Here is a 25497-nt window from a genome sequence, read left to right as displayed (position 1 = left end):
CTTAATTTTTGAATTAATTTTTTTATTTTGTATTGATAGAAGATGAGACAGAGAGGGACACAGGGAGGAGCGACACCAGCAGCACTGCTTCACCGATCATGAGCTTGAACCCAGGTCCTCACACAATATAATATAGGTGCTGTACCAGCTGTGGCACCACCCAACTCCTTAGATAGACTCTTAATCCAAACACTTCTCACTGTTTCTTTACTGCCACCATAACTCTAGCCCATTTCTCTTCATTGATCTCTGTGCTTCCACTTAGCCTGCACATAAGGCCATTTTGTATGCATATCCAGGATTATCCTTTGAGGTGTCAATCAGATCACTTCACAGTTGAACTTGAATGAAGCCCAAACCTTAGCTACTGGGTTCAACATGGCCTCATCCTGACTTTCTGGATCTCGGTTCTCCCAGTGTTCCTCAGCGACAAGGCTTCACCTAGCCTCCCCTCTTAGTCCCCCTTGAACCTGATATGTCCATCCAGGGCTTGTGTTCTGACTGCCCCCTTGGGATTAGGGAGCAGTCTCTTTAGTCTTTCTCTTCATTATTTTTCAGCTCATTTAGAGCTCAGTTTAGCTAAGGGCTTCTTATCCATGCTTTCTTTGTATAGCTAATCGGAAGCAGTCCCAGCTTCTCTTCCAAGACTCCACTGCCCCCTTACTCATTTCTAAATGCCACTTGTCATTGTTGCAATTCTATTTTGTCTAGTAGCTTTTTTACATTGTTTGTCTTTTCAACTAGCACTATACAATGGCAGGAGCTTATTGTATTCACTGTTGGATCACAAGTGCTGTGAATAGGAGATATTTGCTTACGTTAAATTAAGGAATCGATGGATTAATAAGTGAATGAGTTAATCATTAATAGCTAGAGAGATGGTTCAACAGGTAGAGAGCAGGATTTGCATACACAGAGCTAAGGGATCAATCCCTGACACTGCCTATGTCACAGCAATGTTCTAATCTCTCTAATGATAAATATATTTAATAAATGAGCTGTCACATTGCTTTAGTGTGCTTTCCCTGAATGGAGTGCTTTGGGGGGACTGGTTGTCCAGGAAACAGGGTCCATCCATTATCATCCAGCTGCTCTTTTAAAATGAAGGCCCCCATTTCTCACTGTTTGCCGCATGGCTGTATGGTTGGCCAGCACCTCAGAATTTCTCCTCATAGTTCCCTGCTTCAACTTATTCACTCTCCTTTCTGCTCTGTTTTTATTAACAAATCTTTCCTGCCTTGAAACTTTGTCAGAAGGCTCCACCATACTAGGGACATATATATGTCATTCCTGAGGTTTAACTTAGTCTAGTCTTGAATGGAATGAGGAGTGAGGGAGGGGAAGATTTTGGACAACAAGGGCATACAGATAACACATGAATAGGCTGTGACTTATTTGCTTTTTTTTTGTTGTTGTTTGTTTGTTTTTGCCTCCAGGGTTATCACTGGGGCCTGTGACTGCACTTCAAATCCACTGCTCTTGGTGGCCATCTTTTTTCTATTGTTGTTCTTGAATAGGACAGAGAGAAATTGAGAGAGGAGGAGGGGAAGACAGGGGGAAAGAAAGATACCTGCAAACCCACTTCACTGCTTGAGAAGTCCCCCCCCCCCAGGTGGGGATCTGGGGGCTCAAACTGGGATCCTTAAGCTGATCCTTGTGCTTCACATTATATGCACTTATTCTTGGTGTGCTACCACCTGGCTCCACTTTTTTTCTTTTTTAAACACAAATTAATACATGTCACAACACATGTCTTACTTCACTGAGCACAAAACATCTACAGCTGTCAACTTCAGTAGACATAACAATTTTAGAAATATTTCTGAGCAGAAGGAGACATGGGAGAAAACTTTCAGAACCATTCTGAGAGAAAATTATTTCTGGAGTATTAAGATCACAGAATATTAACTAGTAGTCATAGGGAAGAGAGGATTGTAACATCATCACACCTGTGGACTTCAGGCATGGGCAATGCTGTTTTGCAATGTGAGCTGGCATTTCAGATATAGAGCAGTGTCACATATCTTCCAAAAGATGCCTCTTTTTAAAGCCTTAGATCTTTGCTGAAAGCACAGAAACCTATAGTTACAGGATCAGCTATCCACTAGTCTCATTTTCAAGTTCTGATAGTCTCCAAGGGGCGCTCAATTACATTTATCTCAAAGGTTCAAAGTCTGCCTGACCTCTTGAAGTCCTTGTTTTCAGAGCATCTGCAGTTCTCTCTGTCAATATAACATGGTGAAATTTGGGGGCCCAGGAGTCAAAAATAGCTACTGCTTTGGTAACCACCTATCTATCAAACAGAGATATGCAGGTCTCCAGGCAGATAGATGGCTGTGACCAAGAGAATCTGTCATCATGTCTACATCTCATGTCAAGAAAGAGTCAGAAAGCAGTGCACTCTTCCCGCCTGGCCCGTACTCCTCCTTAGGAAGTGTGTTTGGCTTTTTGCAGAAAGGCATTTAAAGCATAAGTATACATATTTAAACTAGAAAGAATGAAAAGCTAAGCTACCTTTCAGGGCTGGAGGAGTGAGTAGGTAGGCATCCAGGCTAAACTCATTGACCTGAGAAAATTTAGATCTAATTAAAAAAAAAAAAAAAAAAGAAAGTACATTCATTGTGTGCCTACTATGAATCTGGGCTTAGCCTCATCCCAGCTCTTTGGGAGAAGAGGCAGAGACCATTTTCCTATTATTTTTATTTAGAACAATTGACTGGGAAAATGTTGGTTGATGAGACTGCTGATGTCACAGGTGTACAGTTTCTGACGCCCATGATTCTATTTTCCTCATTTTATGGTTAGGACTGTGACTCCAGAACCCTTCTCTTTTCCCCTTTTTCTGTTGGATACTCAGAATTGCTTTAGCACTTGGGCCTTTTGACTGCAGGATGATTGATGAAGACCCTTTCTACTTCCCTGTACAGATTTCATCTCTAACATTTAGACTCTGTGGCAAAGCCGATTGGGAGACTTTGCTAGTTGCTAAAATGGTCTGTTCAGGCTGACAAAATAGCCTATTTTGACTGCACTGCTTTGGCATGTGTGCTACCCAGGTTTGGGTCCAGTCCCCATAGTATTGATGGAAGCTTCTTTTCTGTGGTGGTGTCCTGTTTTTCTCTCTCCCTCTTCCTCTCCCCCCTCCCCTGACTGTTTCTGTCTTTTACAACAATAACAAACAATCCCTTCTCTCCATGCTCACTCTCCAAGTATCTTTTCCATATCTGCATGGTATGAGCTGGATCTTAGCAGCTGTATATTCTCTGAAATGCATCTGCCATGCTACAGTTTGAGGAAGTTGCACAAGCCAGTGGTTGTGTGCTTATAACCACAATCCCCAGGCAGCCCTCGCCAATTTTAAAAGTAGAAGGTCAGGATTGGAGACAGATCCCTGTGGCCTCCACAAATAGCTGGGGAGCAATTGCCTGTCATTTGAAGGTGTGGCTCACACTTTCTGAGGCCCCAGTCCACATTCCTCCTCTGAGAATTGCACTTTGGCTGGCTTTCAGATTGACTGAAAGAGTTTCTTGTTTCTAAGAAGCAGTGGGGTGGGAACTCACTAGACTTCCCTGTCATGCTAAAGGCCCAGTCCAGGACAGCTGCTGGTCATAAATGATCAAAGAGGAGAAGCAGTTCTGAAAGAGGACATGCGTACCATTCATGGGCTCAGCAGCCAAGTGAGACAAAGTGCCTTGCAAAGCTACTGCCAGAGCCCAGGACTGCTGAATCCCATTCTTGAGGTCTTTTGTACTATATGCCATTGTCTTTCCACTGAGGTTGCCATTTTTAGTCATGACATTAGCTCAAGTCCATCCACTAACACCTGGCTATTCTTCTAAAATGAAGACTTCCATTTCTTTTCTTTTTTTTCCAGCTTTATTTATTTATTTATTATTCCCTTTTTGTTGCCCTTGTTTTTTATTGTTGTTGATATTATTATTATTATTGGATAGGACAGAGAGAAATGGAGAGAGGACAGGAAGACAGAGAGGGGGAGAGAAACATAGACACCTGCAGACCTGCTTTACCACTTATGAAGTGACTCCCTTGCAGGTGGGGATTCCGGGGCTCGAACCTGGATTCTTACGCCTGTCCTTGCGCTTTGCACCACCTGCACTTAACCCGCTATGCCACCTCCCGACTCCCAAAGTCTTTTTTATTTTTTTGGTCCTCAAGCAGTGGTGAACCACCAGCTTCTGGGGAGGACAGGCTTTGAAACTGAATCCCTGTCTGCCTGCCTCAGAGTCTACAGGCAGAGCCACTACACCAGCTCGGTAGTCTGAAGACCCCCATTTCTAGCTGTCTGTTGCATGTCTGTATAGCTGGCTAACACCTCAGAAATTTTCCTCATAGTTTCCTGCCTCAACTTACCCACTTTTCTTTCTGCTCTGCTTTTATTAACAAATCTTTCCTGCCTTGAAACCTTAGACATCAACACTCCCTTTAGCCACTCCCCTTTATTTGCTAAATTGATTCCAGTTTCTCCCTGTAGGATGCCCTGCATTTGCTAATCCATACATTGAAAAAAAAAATCTTTTTAACTTTTAGCATTGCTTTATTAAGGGAATGTTGATTTGCAGTTTTTGCTACTGTCAGGAGGTTACCTTTTTCCAAGATAGGTGTGTGTCAGTCTATCTCCTCATCCACACCCTATCAGGTGTGCCACTGCCCAGCGGTGTATATAATAATCATTACTTCCCACCCTTTATGAAGACTTTTCTGTGTGTCTGACCCTGCACCCTGACACTGAATTCTCACAAACAGAATTCACTGTTGTGAATTCTCACAACAGTGGGGTTGGCATCATCTGCATTTTATAGATGCATGTGCAGGCTGTTTTAGAGAGAGAGACGCCACAGCTTGACTCAGCTAAGGCAGCTGAGGCCCAGAGATAAATAGAGCCACTTGCCTACAATCACACAATAAGTCAGGGGCAGCAGTGCTGATTCCTCTCTGGCTTCCAAACTCCTGCTCCTGAATGACTAAACTAAACTCTGAATAACTCCTAGAACTGCTGTGAGTACTAGTTTCTATCTTAGGCAGCAACCATTCCAGGTTTCCTTCCCTAAGTCTAGGCATCGTTTTTTTTTTTTTTTTTTTATGAAGATATTTGTTTGCTTGTTTGGAAGAGAACCAGAGCATCTCTCTGACATAGGCAATACCAGGGGTCAAACTCAGGACCTCCTGTTTTTAAGACTAGTGCTTTTATTCACTAAGCTGCCTCCTGGGCCTCACCCTTATTTATTGTGTCTATATCCTGGCACTGTCTGTCTTCAGATAGGGACTACTAATTTCCACACTCACTCCAACTACCTTATCTTCTTGTTTTCGTATTTCAAGAATAGGTATGATGTTCCCACTGTAGGTCCTTTGAGGTGATTCTGGAAGATGATGTTAAATGACATTGAATTAAAAGTTTGATCTCATTCTAATTCTTTTACACATTTTCTGAGTAGAGAAAAAAGTCTCAGCACAGGGCTATCACACATACCTCTCAGTTAATCTCTTTTACAGTCAAGGCAATGGCTTTGAGCTTGTACATGAGAATCATTTTGAAGACAAACAGAGGATAATAGCCAAAATTTAGAGATGTGATATCTTTGTTCACTCCTAGGTTGATTATTTTTGGTTAGTGATACAGACAGGTTTAGAATCTGCTGGACTGGGATAGTGTTACTTTTAAAAATGCACACTTTTACACACCAGGGGATAGCTTACTTGCTCCTATGACCCAACCTGAGTTAACGCCCTCTTTACTGCATAGGAGCACCATCAGGAGAAGCATCACTCCCTTTCCCTCTTTCTGTTTGAAATTGAAAAAAAAAAAAAAAAAACACTAGGAAAGGAATTGGACAGATACAAGAGCCCAGCAGGGGAGAAAAAAAAATTTGCTAGAAGATACTAAGTCATCAGCCGTACAGTTTTACAGGACCTATCAGATTCCATGAAATAGTCCCTGAGTGACAGGATTGGAATTTCCTGACCCTGATGACCCTCTCTCTTGAGAAGGGAATGGCTTTGTTGCCCCTCCTGTACTCAGGCTCTGGCTCCCCTCCCCACCCTCTCAAACCTGGTCTGTTTATCCACTTGGGCTTATCTGTGTCTGGAACCTTATGGGAGATGATGGAGAGACCATTTTTCAAGAGGCTGGGATTAAGAAACCATTCACAGTGTTTTCCCTCACTCTACTTTGCCCTGAGGCAGACCACATAACTTGTCTGGCCCTGTGATAATTACATCTTTAAAATGGTGGATGAGGGGGCACTGAGGAGGGAGTTCCAGGCAGGCAAGTATGCAAGTAGCTGGCTTTGATGTTGTTCAGAAGACTAAGTGTCACCCACCCCAGTGACTACTGCCCCTGGCTATTACTTCCCAGCCTCCTGCCTTTTCCTCCATTGCACTTTGACCTTTTGGGGTCATACCCAGCATATTAAAGAGATTGCTAACAGTGTTTCCCACTTGTTATATGTCCTAGCTAGGGCTTTGTGTTTTGTAGGCAACTCATGCTGATAGTCCTAAGTACATTTGGGTGCTGAGAGAAAGGAAGAATGTTTCTGAACTTCATCTGAAGCAGCTTAGAGGTTTTGAATAGACCAGCCTGTAAAGACTTGGCCAAGAAACTGCATTGCTCTTCAGGAAGCCTGTCTTCTCCCATCTCCTTCTCTCTGTCTAATGGCATGATTCTCACATGTTTTGTCTAAGCAGATCCCTGCATGAGGAAGGAAGAGTGAGTGGGCTTGGGGTGTGTGGGGGAGTGGGTGGGTTTGCAGCCTCATCTCCCACTCTCCAGTCCTGCTGGAAAAGAGGGAGTAAATTGTTATCTCCTCTCCTCAAGAGGAAGGGTGGTCTGCAGGGGCCGTGGGAACTTGGCCTATGAGGGTGGGTTTAAGAAGAGAAATCTTGGCTGACCTTGGCTGCTGTTGGTGGCAGGAGCTGAGAACAGTTGCTGAGGGTTGGCTGGCATCTCTGGAATTCCCCTCTGTGGCAAGGCCTGTTGTATTTTGATCAACAAAGTGTTAGTTCAGTTCTCCTTGAGGATTTGTGAGTGGGGAGTTCTGCAATAGACACACATAATTGTAAGGACTAAAGGTGATATTTTGCTCATACATATTGAATGCTTGTTATTTTTTTAATTTTATTTATTTACTTTTTTATTATTGTTGTAGTGATTGTTGATGTCATTGTTGTTAGATAGGATAGAGAGAAATGGAGAGAGGAGGGGAAGACAGAGACGGGGAGAGAAAGACAGACACCTGTAGACCTGCTTCACCACCTGTGAAGCGACTCCCCTGCAGGTGGGGAGCCTGGGGCTCAAACTGGGATCCTTGCACTTTCCTCCACCTGCGCTTAACCTGCTGCGCTACCACTCAACTCCCTGAATGCTTGTTCTGTGCAGAGTTCAACGATTTACAGATAAGTATGTCCCAGGTTAACTTACTAGCACCCTGAGAGCAAAGTTTCCTTATCCCTATTTCACAGGGGTGGCAAGGGCAGCCTAGAGAAGTGAAGTCACTTGTCTAAACAGAGATAGTGTCAATGCCAGAACTCAAACTCATGTCTATGTATCTTGAACAACACTGTGTATTTAACAGCAGAGTGTGGACAAGAACATATAAATCTCCCCAAAACCTATCCAACTCCTTTTTTCTGAAGACCATGTTGGAGTCAGCCAGATTAGCTTAGAAAACCCATGTCTCTCTCTTTACTTTAGATGGAGCTGCCTAAGGAAAAACAAGCAGTTCTCATCTATTTCATTTGGCGATCCTGATATATAATCTTAGGAGTGGATGTATTTTCAGGGAGTTGAGTCTAATTACCCTGATGGGAATTTTTGTTAAATCACCACCTGCTCCTTCATCTGGACTTTAAAAGGACTTTTGAGTCTCCAAGGACGGTCGGACACTGTGCCTTATGATTTAAATCCAGGTAACAAAAGATTTGATGTCAGAGCACCCATTCTCCATCTTACCCTCTTTTCTGTTCTTTCCTATGTTGATAATTTTGATGCTACATTGCTGGACAATCTGCAGAGTACGACACAGATGTGCCTTTAGTGTTCTTAGTTTGACTTTATTGACCCAAAAGAAATCTGTGGAGGACACTGATTTCCCTGGGAGATGTTTCTGAGATGAGTGGAGGTGGTCATTTGGCATCTTATATTGGAAACTAGAGGAGGGCTAAACTGGATGCCAACACCTCCAAAATGTTTCCAGAATTTAACATATACCTATACACATATGTTGATTTAACATTAATTTACAATATCTTAAGATATTAGAAGTACAGTTGTGTGTATGATTCATCACACTCATTGCCATTTATCCACCACTATCTCTCCACTCCCAATCTTTTTTTTTTTTTTATGAGTGGGGCCCTATGGTGGCATACCCGGTTAAGTGGACATGTTACAGTTCTCAAGGACCTGGTTTCAAGCCCCCAAACCCCAACGACAGAGGGAAAGCTTTGCAAGTGACAAGACAGTGTTGTAGGAATCTCTCTCTCCCCTTCCCTCTCAATTTCTGTCTTTATAAAATAAGTAAATTAAATATTTATAATTATTATGAGTTTTTTTATTTTATAGAGACAGGAATATGAGAGAGAAGAGGCAATAGAGAGGGAGAAAAAGGGACAGTGGCATCACTGATTCACTGCTCATGAAGCTTCCCCACTGCAGGTAGGTTTCAGGGGCTTGAACCGGGGTCTTTGCACATAGTAATGTGCATGCACAATAGTGATATTTGCACCAACTCCTGAACCCACTATTCCAATCTGTGCTTTCATTCTTTATTAGATTCGCTCACAGCAATTTTAATTTGGCCTGGGGGAGCACCTTGCACCTGTGTCATTTCAGTGCTCCAGGCCAATTTTTTCAGCTAGAAGGACTGTGAGAGGGAGAGACATCTCAGTACAGGACCCTCCCTCCTGTGTCATGGCACTCCCTGGTGGTGCTTGGGTTAGACCCTGGGCCATAGTCATGAAAAGGCAAGCACCCTGCTTTGGTGGGATGTCTCCCCAGCCCGATCACAGCCATTCTTAATGGCATCCCTTGTTAAGAGAGTTTTTCTTTTTTAAAAAAATGTATTTATTTATATATTATTGGATAGAGACAGAGATAAATTGAGAGGGCAGTAGGAGCTAGAGAGGGAGGGAGACAGAGAGACACAGGCAGCCCTGCTTCACCACTTGTGAAGCTTTCCCCCTGCAGGTAGGGACCGCGGGCTTGAGCCTGGATCCTTGTGCACTGTCGTGTGTGCACTTAACCAGGTGTGCCACCGCCTGACCCCTTAAGAGAGTTTTTCTACACTGCCCCCCATTCGTGTCATAAAGGGAAGGTTTTATGTGCTGACTTTATACAGAGGGTTTAAAAGTCATTGAGTTCCTCAAATTGCCTAATGCAGAGAACTGGTCCACAGTTTCAGCTCTGAACACTCAGATTCAGTGTCAAAAAAAAAAAAGAGCCTCAAAGGGCCACTTGTCTTGGAGTTTAAAAACAGTTGGTGTGGTTGCCACAGATAGAAATCAGTGAAGTTAGTGTTAGTATGTGGTGTAGAACCTAGATTTGCTGCCTATTTGCTGGAATGTTTCAGATCTGTCACTTGGAGGATATCAGTTAACTCTTTTCATGACTGTCTGCATTTGCAAAATGGGAATAGTTGTTCCTTTGCACCATACTTCCTAAAAATTAAAAAAATTAAACTAATATGCAGGGGAATAGATATAACTACTATTTGCACATGTTTTATGTATTTAATTTATGTGTACACAGACATACTCACTTTATGCCCTTAGTTTATTCCTGACAGCCACCCTCTGATCTAATGTAGTTGCTATCAACTCTGAACTAAAAATGATGATTATGATAACAGGTTTTTAAAATAATTTAAGTTATTTTTAAATATTTTTATTTATTTACTTATTTTGTAGAAACAGAGAAATTGAGAGGGAAGGGGAAAATAGAAAGGAAGAGAAGTAGGGGCAGTAGAGAAGGAGAAAAGTTAAAAAAAAAAAAAAGATACCTGCAGTACTCCTTCACCGCTAGTGAAGCTTCTCCTCAGCAGGTGGGGACCAGGAGCCTAAACCTGGGTCCTTATACTATAATTTGTACACTCAACTAGGGGCAGAAGTTTAAATTCTTTAAGCTCACACTTCTAGTTAAGTAGCCTCACTTTATTTCCCACGAGGTGAAGAACCAACCTGAACCCCAAATTGACCAACTGATATATACCTGACCCCAGACTAGAATGTAAGACCTTGCCTTCTCCAGCCCTTGGTGGCTGTGCAAAATCAAAGGCAGCCAGAGCTATCGAATGTTTGCTTTGTGCTCTGGATAACTTTGTTTTTAGTTCCAGATGCCCTCCAGGCTACACCAGAATGCTCTAAAAATCTCCTCATTCTTCCTAGATAGTACATGGCAAACATTGGTAAGCTCCAAACTAGACATTTTACCTCCTCAGGCCTCAGACCATGGACACTTTACTGCCCCAGAGAGCAGAAAACCCCACAATATCATGGTCATTCAGTCTTTGTATCACCATCTTAGGATATCTTGCTGGGTTTTGTCCATAGAATGTACAGGAACATAATTTCACAGATAAACATGTTTTATAGTGAGGTTTGATTTTATGCCCTGGGAGTGATTGGTAACTATGCCATTCTTCTGTGCCAAGTCTAAGACGTGCCTTTCTGCCTCTTCTGTGTCCGCCATCAGCTTGCCCAGGCTACCCTTTGTAGTGAATCCACAAGCATGCAAAGACTTAAAATGAATTAAGCAGGTTCATCAAGCGCTTTATTATTAAAAGCTGGGGAGACAAGCTTAGCATCCCTAGGGCAGCATTGTTTGAGCTCTGTGAATTGAGGTGTTGATATCCCTTCTCTGTATGATGTAAGCAAATAATATGAGTTCTGTAGTCCACGGAACAGCAGGGAATGGTCTTGTTACTACTCCCTTCTCTGAAACCCAAGCTAAGTATATAATTTGCCTTTATGCTCAATATGCTGAGTTGCCTAGTTATTGAATCAAAGGAAGTTTATTTAATTATTATTTGAAGAGCTTCCAATGGCATGTCTTAATGGTGTTAGTTCCACTGGATCAGCTCTTAATATCCCTTGGTTTACATAAGGCCTGAGATAATATCTTCTGCCCTTTTACTGACATCTGATGCTTGTTGAAGGAGGTGATAATCACTCTGGCAGCTCAAGACTGATGTTCCTAGGCAGAAGGTTAGTAATGTTTCATAGTTGGTCTTAGTTTTGTCAGTAATTGGCCACTTCTTAAAAACCAGCATGCTTCAACAATTTTCTAGAAAGATATGAAACATCATAAAAACACTGTAACTGCACAGGTAACAACAGCTGTTATAGTATGCCGAAGCTACTGCTGGAGAATATTCTGTCACCTTTGTAGACACACATAGCTGTCTGGAGTAGAGGTTGTCAGTGCTGCCCTGTGACTTGGTGCTGGGCTGGTTGGTGGCTACAGTAGAGCCATTTGTGAGGCTGAGATACTACTCACCTGGCATCATAAATTGGGGTGGGGGTTCTGTACTTTTTCTGGTGTTCACATCAGTTTGGGAAGCCCATTTCCTAGGACTGCTTCCCATAAACTTATAGTTGTGTTAAATTAATAGATTATAGCAAAGTTCAGTTACTTTACTTTTTTTTTTTTAATTTACAAGATTCTGGATAGTTCACATGTTTATTTGATCCAAGAGCAGTTCCATCATACTGATACAGAAATCGTACTTTCACCCATCAGTTTTATCCATCAGTTCATCCATCCGTCTGTTCATCCATCCATCATTTGGTTGTGTGAGGGCCCATGTGTGAGGGCCCAGGTTCAAGCTCCCCAGCCACGATGTGGGAGCACATTCAAAAGGGAAGCTTTATGAGCTGGGCTGTTGTATCTCTCCTTCTCTATATGTCTCCACCTCTGTTTTTCACATCTCTGTCTAGAAAAAAAAAGTCTTCTGAGAGCAGTGGAATTGAGTAAGTACAAAGGCCCACCAAAAGTCTTAGCAGAAAAAGGAAGAAGAAGGAAGAAAGGAAGGAAGGAAGGAAGGGAGGGAGGGAGGGAGGAAGGAAGGAAGGAAGGAAGGAAGGAAGGAAGGAAGGAAGGAAAGGGAGGGACAGATAGGACAGAGAGATTGAGAGGGGAGGAGGAGACTGAAAGGGAAAGAGAAACAAAGGCACCTGCAGACCTGTTTCATGCTCTGGAAGCTTCTCCTCTGCAGGTGGGGACCAGGAGCTTGAACCTGGATCCTTGCACATTGTAACATGTGCCTTCAACCAGGTTGCTACCACCCCCACTCTCACCCCCAGTTAGTTTGTTTTTCTTAAAGGTACAAGATTCTGGCTAGTTCAGATGTTTATTTGATCCGATTGCATTTCCCTCAAACTGATACAGAAATCGTACTTTCACCCTTTTATCCATCAGTTCATGCATCCATCTATTCATCCATCCACCAACCCATCCATCTAGCTAGCTATCCAGTTTTGCGTGCCATTTAACAGATTTATAAGGTGAGCTTCAAGAACTGTGGTAGGAAATATCAAAAGGCATATGGTCCCATGACTAAAAGAGATCTTGGTTGTGTTCTGAGGCAAATGGACAATGAAGCAATATTGTGGAGCAATATGATTGTTTGAATTAAATTGCAGTGGGAGCAGGTGGAATTCGCTGGCAAATCGGGTTGTGTGTCCTGGGGGAGAGACACTTAGCTGGAAGCTTCCCTTTAAAGGAGAGAGTAGATGTTGGGTGCCAGCATAAGTAGGCAAAGAGAACTTTTTTTTTCCCCAAAGGCTTGGTGGACAGAAAGACTAATGTGCAGCCTGAGCGACTATTCTCTTTGTTTTGTACCCATAACAACTAGGAGACAGTGCATAGTAGAAGGTGACAGAGGTTGGCTTATGAGAGACCTATAGATTGGGTGTGCTGGGAGTGCAATCTGACTCATTAGTTCATCTGCTCCCCGAAGTGCTCCGTTGCTTTGTATCTCCTAAATAAATCCTCTCCCCAGGTAATATGGTATGATGACATTGGTTATTCTCACGCAATGCTTTGGAAGCAGAAGAAATTAGGTGGTAATTTGCTATAGCCCACCTGGAGCTCTAGCTTCAGTTCTCGTTTCCTGGCCCTGTTCACATGCTTCTATTTCCAAAGTCACAAGTCAGTCTACCTGTTGGTATTCCCCAAGTCCTCATTGAAAGCCAGTGCCTACTTCTGTAACCTCCTCCCATGTCACGTCCCTTTCAAAGAGTAAAAAACTGGGGACTGGGAGATGGCTCATTTGGTTGTACACATCTACCTTGTGTGAAGGCCCAGGTTCAAGGCTCCAGCCACCATGTGGGAGCACATTCAAAAGGGAAGCTTTATGAGCTGGGCTGTTGTATCTCTCCTCTATATAGCTCCCTCTCTGTTTTTCACATCTCTTCTGAAAGCAGTGGAATTGAGTAAGTACAAAAGCCCACCAAAAGTCTTAGCAGAAAAAGAAACAAGGAAGGTAGGAAGGAAGGAGGGAGGGAGGAAGAAAGGAAGGAAGGAAGGAAGGAAGGAAGGAAGGAAGGAAGGAGGGAGGGAGGGAGGGAGGGAGGGAGGGAGGGAGGGAGGAAGGAAGGAAGGGAGGGAGGGAGGAAGGGAGGAAAAGGAGGGAAGGAAAAGGCAATGGGAGGGAGGGAGGGAGGCATGGAGGGAAGGATCCAACACTTATTCCTACCTCAAGACTTCTGAGCACACTGTTTACTTTGCCTGCAGTTGTCTTCTATCCTTAACCTTTAAGTAAGTCAATCTTTTCTGAAAAGACCGTTTTCAACCTCTATTTAAGAATGCTGTACTCTCACATAGTCTGCAACTATCAGTACAATCTTATATTGTTTATTGACTTTTTCATTTCTTTATTGTCACATGTGCCAACTGTCATAAAAGCAATGGCCTGGTGTGACTCCTTAATAATTGCATCACTCTATCTACTTGATAATGCCTATCAAGCAATTATTTGATAAATGAGTTAGATGAGTGAATAATGATCAGGCAGGTGAATAATTGAATGAATGGAGGGATAGATGGGCATATTGATGGACTAGTGAGTAATTGATGAATGGGTAGGTGGTAAAATGGATGACTAAATGGATAGAGATGAAGTGCGCAAGTTGAATTCTTAACAAAAATCCACGTTGCTACTCATTATTCACACTGGAGCTGCACTCCTGATAATGGTCTTCACCCTCAGAGTCCCTACAAAGATGTATCCAACCCCCTCACGCTGCAGTCAAAGTGCTCTTCCTTTAATGAAACCTGAAATCACCAAAGTAGGCACTTATTTGCCACTCTCTTATATTTAAAATGTCTGTATTTTTCTTAATAACCTTAGAGTGTTTATGTATTGTTTGCAGATGGAGCACTTATTAAAGCTTCAACTATATTATTTTGTGAATGTTTTTCATAAAAACATTTTTCTCATAATAAAAGTAATAAAGAAATGCATTTCAGATACTGTGAGAACTAGTTATTATAGTGAAGCAAATATAAATCCTACATGATTTTTCTACCTGGAGTTTGACATTATTTTCTCCATCCAGTTGTTTTGTTATACACAAATTTGTGTGCACACATGTATAAATAGCCTGTAATTTGAATCTAACACAATCACCATGTTATTATAAAGACTTTTAAAATGGCTGTTTCAGGCTGGGAGGAAGGATTGACCTGTCAATGCCCATGTCCAGTAGAGAAGTGATTACAGAAGCCAGATCTCCCACCTTCTGCACCCCATAAAGATCTTTGGTCCATACTCCCAGAGGAATAAAGAATAGGGAAGCTTCCAATGGAAAGGATGAGATACAGAACTCTAGTGGTGGGAATTGTGTGTAATTCTACCCCTCTTATCCCACAATCTTGTCAGTAATGATTAAATCACTAATAAAATTTTTTTAAAAACTTAGAAAAATTAAAAAATGACTTTAAGAACGCCTGTTTCATTGTATACATTGATGATAAATTCTATTTTGAGAATCAGCATTGAATGCCAACAGAACAATCCCAGGTATTAAGATAAATGTTAATCCTACTTTAGATAATTAGGACTTGTTTTTTTCCCCCAGAGCAGTGAACCACTGGCTTCTGGTGAGGACAGGCTTTGAACCTGAAGTCTTGTCTGCCCCAGAGTCCACGGGCAGAGCCACTACACCAGCTCGGCAGTCTTAATTAGGACTTCTTAAGCTGAAAAGATAATATGAAGAGTGTTGCTCTAGAGTAGCTATATTTTGAATGACTATGATAAGTTTCAGAAACATGAGGTGAAACTACAGAATTAGAGACAAAGACTGACTCCTACCCAGCACACCTGCCCCATTCATTGAGTGCACTGAGCACACAGATATTTCTAGTAGTGTGTTCTTATGAGGCCTCCAGAGCAATGATTTGTGAAAACCTCTGTATACCACTCTGAAATCTGAGGCATGAAAATAACATACTTTCCTCTTCTTTTCCAGAGTGACCGTCTTCTTATCAAGGGTGGCAGAATTGTCAATGATGATCAATCATTTTATGCTGATATCTACATGGAAGATGGCTTAATAAAGTAAGTATATAGAAACCATTGCTTTATATTTTCTGGACTTTCTTCACTTAAGACTTGGAAAAAAGAAGCTAACTTCTTCTTGAATAGTGAGCTGGTGGTTCTCTGCTTCATTTCTCCATAAAACATTAGTCTTTTTTGGTATATTGCACCAAATAAAAGACAGGGCATGGGGGGGCGGGTGTTCAGGTCCTGAAACATGACGGCAGAGGAGAACCTAGGTGGGGACCTAGTGTTATGTAGAAAACTGAGAAATGTCACACATGTACCAATTAATGTGTTTTACTGTTGACTATAAACCATTAATACCCCCCCCCAATAAAGGGTAAAAATAAGTCTTTAATTTACTTCTCCAGCATGAATTCCTATAATCCCTTAAAAATAGGAGCTAGCCTTAGTGCACATGGATGACATGAATGCAGTGAAAAGTCTGTGTCCAGTATACTGAATGATGCTCAGGGTTTCTTGTGCAAACTGCACTGGCCAGCACTTAGTAGGTCTTGGAGACAAGGAAGATGTAACCCCATCTGGAAAGTCACTGAGAAGTGCACACTCATTATAACACTCTAAAAATGTAAAATTGATGTGTAATAAGTACTAAGAGTTTAAATGAAGATAAGGGATTTGAAAGTGAGAGTGATCTCTTCAGAGAGGGTATTTGGAGTAGAGAGAACAGTTATTTTTTAAAAACATACCTATTAGGGGCCAGGTAGTTGTGTGCCTGGTTGAGCACATGTTACAATGCACAAGGACCTGGTCCCCACCTGAAGGGGGAATGCTTTGCAAGTAATAAAGCAGTGCTGTAGGTGTCTCTGTCTCTCCCTCTCTATCATTCCCTCGCCTCTTGATTTCTGGCTGTCTCTATCCAGTAAATAGACAATAAAAATATTGATTTTTATTTATTCAATATGAGGGAGGGGAGAGTTTTGGATAAGATAACCAGAGTATCACTGTGGTACTTCAGCAGTGCTGTAGATTTAACTGGACCCCTCAGGTGTGTAAGTCCTGCACTCTGCCAGTTGAACCCTTTCCCCAGCATGAAGTAGACATTTAAACTGAACCTTGACTTAGAAGGACAGAACACAGGAGGGATATAGATTTGGGACATGATTTTCAAATACTTTTTTTTTTTTAAGAATGATTTATAATTACAGAATGGGCTTCTACTGGATGATTGTAAGCAGCACAACCAGGTAACCTTTATGTTCTATCGATAGTGAACTTTCAATGGTCTGATCTAACCTTAGGTTTGCATCATATTAAACAAGGTGTGCCTCTACTGATGACAGATTGTATAAAATTGATAAATGCAACCCATTCTATTGGCCATCCCAGACCTTGTTCATTTTTATATATAGTTTGAGATTCTGGTTGTAGGAGCTCTCACACTTTAACTTCTTATCATTTTATTTTCTTCTTCTTCTTCTTCCTCTTATTTTCTCCTTCTCCTTCTCCTTTTTCTAGACCATTACTCAGTTCTGACTTATGATGGGGGTGGCATATTGAATCTGGGACTTTGGAGCCTCGGCGTGAGAATCTCTGCATAACCATTATGCTATCTCTCCCACCCTCATACTTAACTTTGAAGGTTAAGCTTAGATAAAACTTGCTGTAGGTGACAATTGTTTACTGACCTCCACCCATATTTATCTTAGTTTCCCTTTGTGTTTGTTTCTTTTTAAGATTTTTTAAAATTATTTTTATTTAGTTGATAGGGACAGCCAGAAATCAAGAGGAAGGGGGAGAAAAGGGAGGGAAAGAGACAGAGAGACACCAGCAGCCCTTCTTCACCACTTGTCAAGCTTCCTTCCTGTAGGTGGGGACCAGGGGCTTGAACCTGGGGTCCTTGCACACTGTAACATGTGCGTTCAACCAGGTGCATCACCACCTGGCCCCTCGACGTTTGTGTCTGTTTCTAAAAAGCCTTGTGCTTATATTAATCAGAACAATTCTGACATTATTAGGCCCCCTTGAGAACAGGGGGCCTAATAATGTCTTAGTCATCTTCATGTCTCTAGAACATAGATATCTTTTTTTTTTTTTAAACAAGAACACTGTTCATCTCTGGCTTATAGTGGTGCCTGAATTGAACCTGGGAATTTTGGTACCTAACACATAGATATTTTAAAAATACTATTACAGCCTTCTGTTCTAAGATGGAGAAGGAGGAATCTAAAGAGAATACCATGTTTAAGATCAACATGTGGGGCCATCACCTGGTTGAGCACACATGTTACAATGCAAAAGGACCTGGTACAAGCCTCCAGTCCCCACCTGCAAGGGGTGAGGAAGGTGTGGAGCTTTGAGAGCAGTGAAGTAATGCTGTGCAGGTGTCACTCTCTCTCTCTTCCTCATTATCTCTTCTCTCCTCTTGATGTCTCTTTCTCTATCAAATAAGTAAATACAACGTGTGAATCAAATCCATTTACTGAATTAATGTCTGAGTTATTGAGCATATGTTGCAACAGAGACATTCCTGTTTAGTTGTCTTTCCAATTTACATCAACGCTTTTCATTTTAGAAATATGAGAAAGGGAAAATATTAGACCAGCCCAAACCTTTATGAGATCATTTCTCTTTTCTCTTATATTTTTAAATTAATGAATAATTATATTTTCTGGACTTCATTTAAGACTTGGAAAGAAGCATACTTCTTTTTGAATAGTGAGCTGGTGGTTCTCAGCTTCATTTCTCTATAAAAATTAATCTTGGATGCTAGCATACCTCCATTTAGAGAGATTTAGAGGTCTCTCATTATGAGAGATGGATGGAAAAACATTTAGTCAGTGATGATCCTCTTTTCAGAGTTCATGACAGGCATCACTAATTGATAGCAGAACCTTTTGCAAATGAGCTGTGCTACAGACTCATGAAGAGCTTCCATTACCAGAGATGGATGTGTAAGATGAGTCTTCTGTCCTTTCGACTGGGATAGGCTGGAAGGCCACTTGCCAAGGATGTTATAGAAGGAATTCAACCATCAGATGTGTGTATGTTTGTGGTGGAGAAAAAGCTGAATAAACAGGATCCCCATCCAATTCTGAAATTTCATGTATCTCCAAGAACATTCTTAGCTCACAGAGAATACAAACAGAAATAATCGTCTCCAGTTGTTTCCCAGTTGTTTGTCTGTCTGTGATTACTCATGGGGTGCCTGCTATGTACAAGGAAGCATGTCACAGCTAAGCTCCATTCTGTGATAGATGACACTACCCACCAAATCATCTTGCTGTCTCTACCCTTGGGCCTTAATGTCCTTTATGAAAAGAACTGAGATAGCTGTGTAAATTTCATGGATGTAAGATTACTAGATAATAACAATGTCAAGTATTACATTAGAATGACTCCTACTTATTTTTTAAAAATGTATTTATTATTAGAAAGAGACAGATAAATTGAGAAGAGAGGAGGAGGTAGAGAGGGAGAAAGAAAGATACTTGCAGCCCTCTTTCACCCGTTGTGAAGCTTTCCCTCTGCATGTGGGGACCAGGAGCATGAACCCAAGTTCTTGTGCACTGTAATGTGTGTGCGTAACTAGGTGCACCACCATCCAACCCCAACTCCTAGTTATTATAAATGATATTTTTTTACTTCTTGTGACCTAACAGTGTTGTGCTAATATCACATCTTAACATTTAAACTATGCTAGAACTGTGTGGAAGAGGTATATATATATATATATATTTTTTTTTTTTAATTTTACAGATAAAGGAATTGAGACCTGGTAAGGTTAGTTAAGTAATTTAGCCAAGGTTATAAAACTAGTAACTGGTAGATTATGAATCTGGAGAGCCTCACCCAGAGCCATGTTCTTAATTACTAGACCTATTAGTACAGACTTGACCCAGAGACAAGATGGAAGCTTGCTTCCAAGGCCTGTCTGTATATGTCACCTTGCTGGGTTCAGTGAAGAAAAGGAGAGAAGCACTTCTGTGTCAGATTTGGTATTGGGCTAATTGTTGATATGGGTAAACACACACACACACACACACACACACACACACACGGTTAGGCAACTCTTCAAGCCCTTAGTTCTCTGCTTCCCTCAGAGGAGGGATAAATAGAAGCACTAAACAGTACCTCAGTTAGAATAGGGTGGCCACCAGAGGCAGTATCTCTCTACCCCCACTGTGTTTTGAATTCAGGCTCTGGAGTGACTCAGTGGTAAGATGGTGAAGCTCACCTCCTAGAGATATCAGGAATGTTATGTTACTTACAGAACTTAGATTTTTATAGGCCCCAAGCGAATATCTTTCTTGGCTTGGTATGAGCAAAAGAGGACATATTTCTGTCCCTGGAAATGAGGATAAATGTGTCCCGAAAGTCAGAGACACTAATGACAGGGCTTAGGAGTCCTGAGTCTATCTGGAATCCATTTTGAACAGGATAACTGGCTGTTTGAATCAAGAACGTGAAAGGGCTGACCTATTTCTAGTACTTTGTGCTAGAAATAGTTACATGTGTCATTTTCCTATGTAATGTCCACTTGGTTCATTCACCAACTTGTTCCCAACCTGATTTTCTCTGTCTTTTCCTCCCCGGGAAACTGTGATGTTCCCAAGGTGAAGCTGTGCCTAGTGGACTTGTTATACTCACACTTCTTGGCTTGGGGTTTCTGCTGAGTTGCTGGCCACATAAAGGTAGCTGATTCTTGGGGGAAATTGGACCTTTGACTCCTTCCTTGGAAATCTGTCTTCAGCAGCCTATGAGAAGGGTGAAACTGGGAGTGAAGAATGAGGTGCAGTGACCCAGATTATCTTATTTAGGAGCACAAACTATATAGGAGGCCACATCTATACTCCTTAAATGATATATAATATCCTTCAGTCTCTCCCAATGATCTCCACCCTGAACATTAATAAAGAACAAAATGAATGGGTTCTTAGAAGCATTTATTTTGGGGCCAGGTGGTGGCGCACCTGGGTAAGCACACGCTACAGTGTGCAAGGATCTGGGTTCAAGCCCCTGGTCTCCACTTGTAGTGGAAAAGCTCCACAAGTGAGGGACACTATAGGTGTCTCTCTCCCTCTCTAGCACCCCTTCCCCTCTCAATAATTTCCCTTTGTCTCTATACCCCCCCAAAGAAAGAAATAGAAAAAAATATTAAAAACCAAAAAATCATAAAAGCACTTTTTTCCCCCAAGACCTATGATATACCCTATTCTACACACTTATCAAACCACTGGAATAACAAGACTAAATGAGGGCATATGGCCTCACAGTCTATTGTGACAAAATAGCAAAACAAAATTGTTTTGTGTTTACAAAAGCTGTTTTCTGGAATCCCAGTGGATAAAGCCTGAACCTTCAAGCATGAGGTCTCCAAGATTACATGTGTAAGAATGATACTCTGATTCTCTCTCATAAATAAAGATACATAAATAAGTATTTAACAATTGTTACACACATTTGTCTTTGTTTCTAGATTACTAAGTTTGCAAATCATTTGCTAGGACTAATTTGATAACTATAACTATAAGCCCTAATGTTTAAAATTTTCACAGGACTCTATCTTGGAAGCTGTACGTTTAGCTCTTGAGGTTAGATAACATTGATCAAGTTCCAGGTGTTAAGGTCATAGGCCCAAGTGAATATATATATTTTAACTGCCAATTGTTTTACTGTCTCATCAGGCAAATTGGAGACAATCTGATTGTTCCTGGAGGAGTGAAGACCATCGAGGCCAATGGGAAGATGGTGATCCCTGGAGGCATCGATGTCCATACTCACTTCCAGATGCCGTACAAGGGAATGACCACAGTGGATGACTTCTTCCAGGGGACCAAGGCTGCCTTGGCAGGGGGCACCACCATGATCAGTAAGTCCCAAGACTTTAGGCACATCTGCTCCTATGAAGCAAATGTTTTGATAGCCTGTTCCCACTGTGCTCTCTAATACTGACTTGTACATTTTTCTCCACTCAATCAGTAGACTTTGCCTGAGGGCACTTGGGAAAAGCAAGGTATAGCAAGGATCTTGGAGATGAGATTACAGATGCCCCTGACCCTAATAGCAGCTCTTGTATGCTTAGCAGGAAGTATTGACAGGATGAGGAGTAGGAAATTACCACCTCTGAGCCAGTCATTGGGGAAAGGAGATATAAACCATTCTGCATTGTAGGCAAAATGTTATTTCAGAACTTCCCACATGAGTCTGAGACAGGAAGGAGCTGAGAGTGCAGAGAGGGAAGTATGAATGGAGGTTCAAATATGTCCCAGAAAGAATGATTGTGGTGACTGTCAGTTCTTGGAAAATTCGTGGGCTTCAGTAGCATTTAGTATTGGCTGATCTGTGCTGATTGATGACTAGTTCATATTTTTAAGATTAGTTAATCTCAGAAGTAGCTTCTTTTGTTTTTATTCATGTATACTTTTCTTTTTCTGATGACTATTGCAATTCCAAAGAAACCAAGGGAGTTGCCTGCCACTGGATCACTGAACCAATAGCATTCCAAGATAGTTCTCTATATCCCAAAGCAATCGCCATGAATTTTGGACCTCTCCCTATCCCTGGCTCCAAACTTGGTCAACAAGCACTGTTTATTCCTACTAGGAGCACAGAACAGCCTGAGCCTTAAGATATTCATTTGCTGCCAGCAGGATTCAGCTTCAGTTAGCTGGTTATAGAAGCCTAGGAAAATTATATCAAGGACATAAAAGGTGCAATTCAAGGAGACCAAGGCATTTTATCCAGCTATGGGGAGTAGTTGGCTGACTTTTCAACAGCCGCCTGCCCACAGAATTCTGGTGTGACTCCAGACACCAGTAAGGTAGCTCCGTGTATTTGTTTTCTGGTAAGTGCACTTGGACCACATTGGATGGTCAGGGAAGTAAATGGACCTGGCATGGTTTTCTGCCATTGTGAGAGGGGACCTGGACACATTCAGCATCCTAGAGATCTGTATTATGCTTGATTTTCTTCCCTTTGTATTAGGGAAGAAACAGAAAGAGATAGTTCTAGGTGATAAGAAAAGAATATGTAAATAACTACAGAAGTTTCTACTGATAATTAAATTTTAAAAATTTTGTTATACAAAGGAAAAGGAAATATGTAAATTCCATATCCCTGTTATAGTTTGCCTAAGTTTTTTCCTTATTTAATAGGATTATAGTACACAAACTATGTTTTCCAACAAGGGCAACAAAAGGGAATAAATAAATAAAATAAATATTAAAATAATTTAAAAAAAAGAAAAGGATACTTAAAAAAATTATGTTTTCACCTGCTGCCATTTTCACTAAATGTCTTGGGTGTCTTTCCATTCATTCTTTTTTATTCTATCACAACATTGAAAATGGAGACTTAATCTTCTACTTTATAAGGGTATCATGACTTTTGTGCTTAACCAGACTTGTCAGTTTTAAAATTTTGATGTTTTCAGTTTTTTTCATACACATGAATATATAAACATTGTTTGCAAAATGGCAACCATCTTTAGAACCCAAGTATTTCTTATTGCCCTCTTCATGTCTTTAGGAATGTTTCTCAATCACAGTGATGATTATTGAATTAAGGCCTGAAAAGTTTCACCATTTGAAGTGTTTTGAATTGATGTGACATTGGTTTATATGTTAGATGGGTTTCCAGTGTTCATTCTTAGCAGTCCATATCTGGATGTATGACATATTGAGTCAAATTCCAGTTCTCTCCTTCACCACACAGTTTCCTTCTGGTAACCACAAAATTGGTCTTATAGCCGCCATAAATTTTTCTTGTTATTGATTTGGCTCACTCATTGCTTTGTTTCTTTACAGAATGTATCAAGGTCATTGGTACAATTTTCCCAAATTGTACTTAAGAAGCTCATACCAATTCACTTTCCTCAACTGCTTAATTTCTGAGGGGAACCTCTGTCATTGTGATTTTTATTTTATTTATTTTTTTTGGTTGCTGCCTGGGCTTCACTGCTTCAGATCAAAATTTTCAGATAGAAAGTGACAGAGAGAGGCAGAGAAAAAAAGACAAAGTGGAGTGGAAAACCACAGCACTGGGGTCAGGTGGTGGTCCACCTGGTTAAGTGCATATATCACAATGCACAAGGACCCAAGTTCATGCCTCCACCACCTGCCCAAAGGGAGGAAGCTTCACGAGTGGTGAAGCAGGTCTGCAGGTGTCTATCTTTCTCTCTTACTCTCTACCACTCTACCCCTCTCAGTTTCTCTCTTTCCTGTCAAATAAAAATACAAAGGGGAAAAAATGATAAAAATGACAACTGAGAACATTAGATTTGTCCTACAGGCATCATGCCCCAGTGACAACCCTTGGTGCAAAAAATAAAAAAGAAAAAAAAAAAGAAAGAAAACCATAGCACCAAAACTTCCACCAATATGGTAGAGACCTGACTCAAACACACATGGCAAAGCAAGTGCCCTATCCAGGTGTGCTATTTTTCTGGCCCCATTTTATTTTCCCCAGATATTATTCATAAATACTGCCATAGTAGAATTGGATCTCAAAGAAACACTTCTTGACAGAATTGACACAAATTTTGCATGGAAATAAGATCTGAGGGCCTTGTCTAGGACTCCCTTAACTGACACTAGCTCTCTCCTATGATGTAAAGATGGCATTTGTGCCTTGACATAACTTTAAAGCCGGTCAACTCTTAGAAGGACATCCTACTTTTGCCACCAGAGACTTAACCACAGTTCTGCTCAGAGGCACACCCAGTAGGTACTCGTTGAAATCTAATAGTTATTGCACACTTGTTGTGTCAGGAAGAATGTAGGGGCCGGCCGGATGGTGGTGCACCTAGTTGAGCACACATGTTACAGTGTGCAAGGATGCAGGTTTGAGCCCCCAGTCCCCACCTGCAGGGGGCAAGCTTTGCAAGTAGTGAAAGGAGTGGGGTAGGTGTCTCTCTTTCTCTCTCCCTCTCTATCTTCTCCTTCCCTATCTATTTCTGGCTGTCTCTAAATGGAAGATTAGAAAAAATTTTAAAAAAAGAATGTAAATGTACTTTCCCATTTACTTTTAACAAGCTCTTCTGACCCCATTGTTTGACACCAATTTTAAGGATGAGAAAACTGATATTTAGAGAAGCTAATAATTTGCCCCAAATCATGTACGTGTGTGAGAGTTAAAACAGCAGTGACCTTGAAACCACCAGCAAGCTCTTTCCAAGGTAATTCCATGTTCAAGAAATCAGACTTAGCAGTCATAGCTAAACAAACAGGAGCAACCTGTACAGTGGGGAACCCCCAGGCTGTGTCAGAGAGTGACTTTTAGGGGCCTCTGTCTTTCAGTTGACCATGTGGTGCCTGAGCCTGAGTCAGGCCTGACGGAGGCCTATGAGAAGTGGCGAGAGTGGGCCGACGGGAAGAGTTGCTGTGACTATGCCTTGCACGTGGACATCACCCACTGGAATGACAGTGTCAAGCAGGAAGTGCAGAGCCTCATCAAGGACAAAGGTGGGCCCCCCTTATGCCCTCCGCACTCTCCCTGCCTCCCCTTCCCAATCCCCCTTGCTCAGAACCCGGATGTTCAAGCTTGTGTGCTGGGTGGAGGTCCCCACTGGGTGCCAGACACTTTCCTTCAGGCCACTTGACTTAGCCCTCACATGATCTACGTGGGGATTGTTAGGGGGGTTGTTGCAGATGGGGGCTCAGACTAAGTAATTCAGGACCCCAGAACCAGTAAAGAAACTTTTCTATTCTGTACCTCTGCTCTTCACCTCTGTGATACTATTCATTTCACAGAGGCAGAAACTGAGCTTCAGAGTTTTTTTTTTTATTGAGCATCAGCATTTTACATAAGAGCACACGGCTATTAACTACCTATGAGTTGGGAATTTGTAATCCTATATCACTTTAAAGGTTAAATCATTAACATTATGCAATAATATCTTTTTTTTAAGATTTACTAATTAATGAGAGAGGGAGAGAGAGAGAGAACTGGAACATTATTGTGGCATATGCGGTGCCAG

At 41.5% G+C, this 25497-nt stretch overlaps 1 protein-coding gene across 4 annotated transcripts in view; it reads left to right on the top strand.

Annotated features, from left to right (window-relative positions):
- The window catches only part of DPYSL3 (dihydropyrimidinase like 3), a 139930-nt gene that overhangs the window by 82307 nt on the left and 32126 nt on the right, over window positions 1-25497 (top strand). For 3 of the 4 annotated variants that reach the window (XM_007516363.3, XM_060180536.1, XM_007516364.3), the window contains 3 exons: window positions 15487-15575; window positions 21206-21390; window positions 24818-24982. In XM_007516363.3, coding sequence (XP_007516425.1) covers window positions 15487-15575; window positions 21206-21390; window positions 24818-24982 — 439 coding nt within the window. Of the gene's footprint in view, window positions 1-12433; window positions 12520-15486; window positions 15576-21205; window positions 21391-24817; window positions 24983-25497 lie in introns of all 4 variants that reach the window. The other variant, XM_060180544.1, reaches the window with a different exon arrangement.

This window comes from Erinaceus europaeus, chromosome 2 (genome assembly GCF_950295315.1).
Source record: "Erinaceus europaeus chromosome 2, mEriEur2.1, whole genome shotgun sequence".
NCBI classification, from domain to species: domain Eukaryota; kingdom Metazoa; phylum Chordata; class Mammalia; order Eulipotyphla; family Erinaceidae; genus Erinaceus; species Erinaceus europaeus.
The sequence above is the reverse complement of the archived record's forward strand: the minus strand, read 5'-3'. Positions and strand labels throughout refer to the sequence as shown.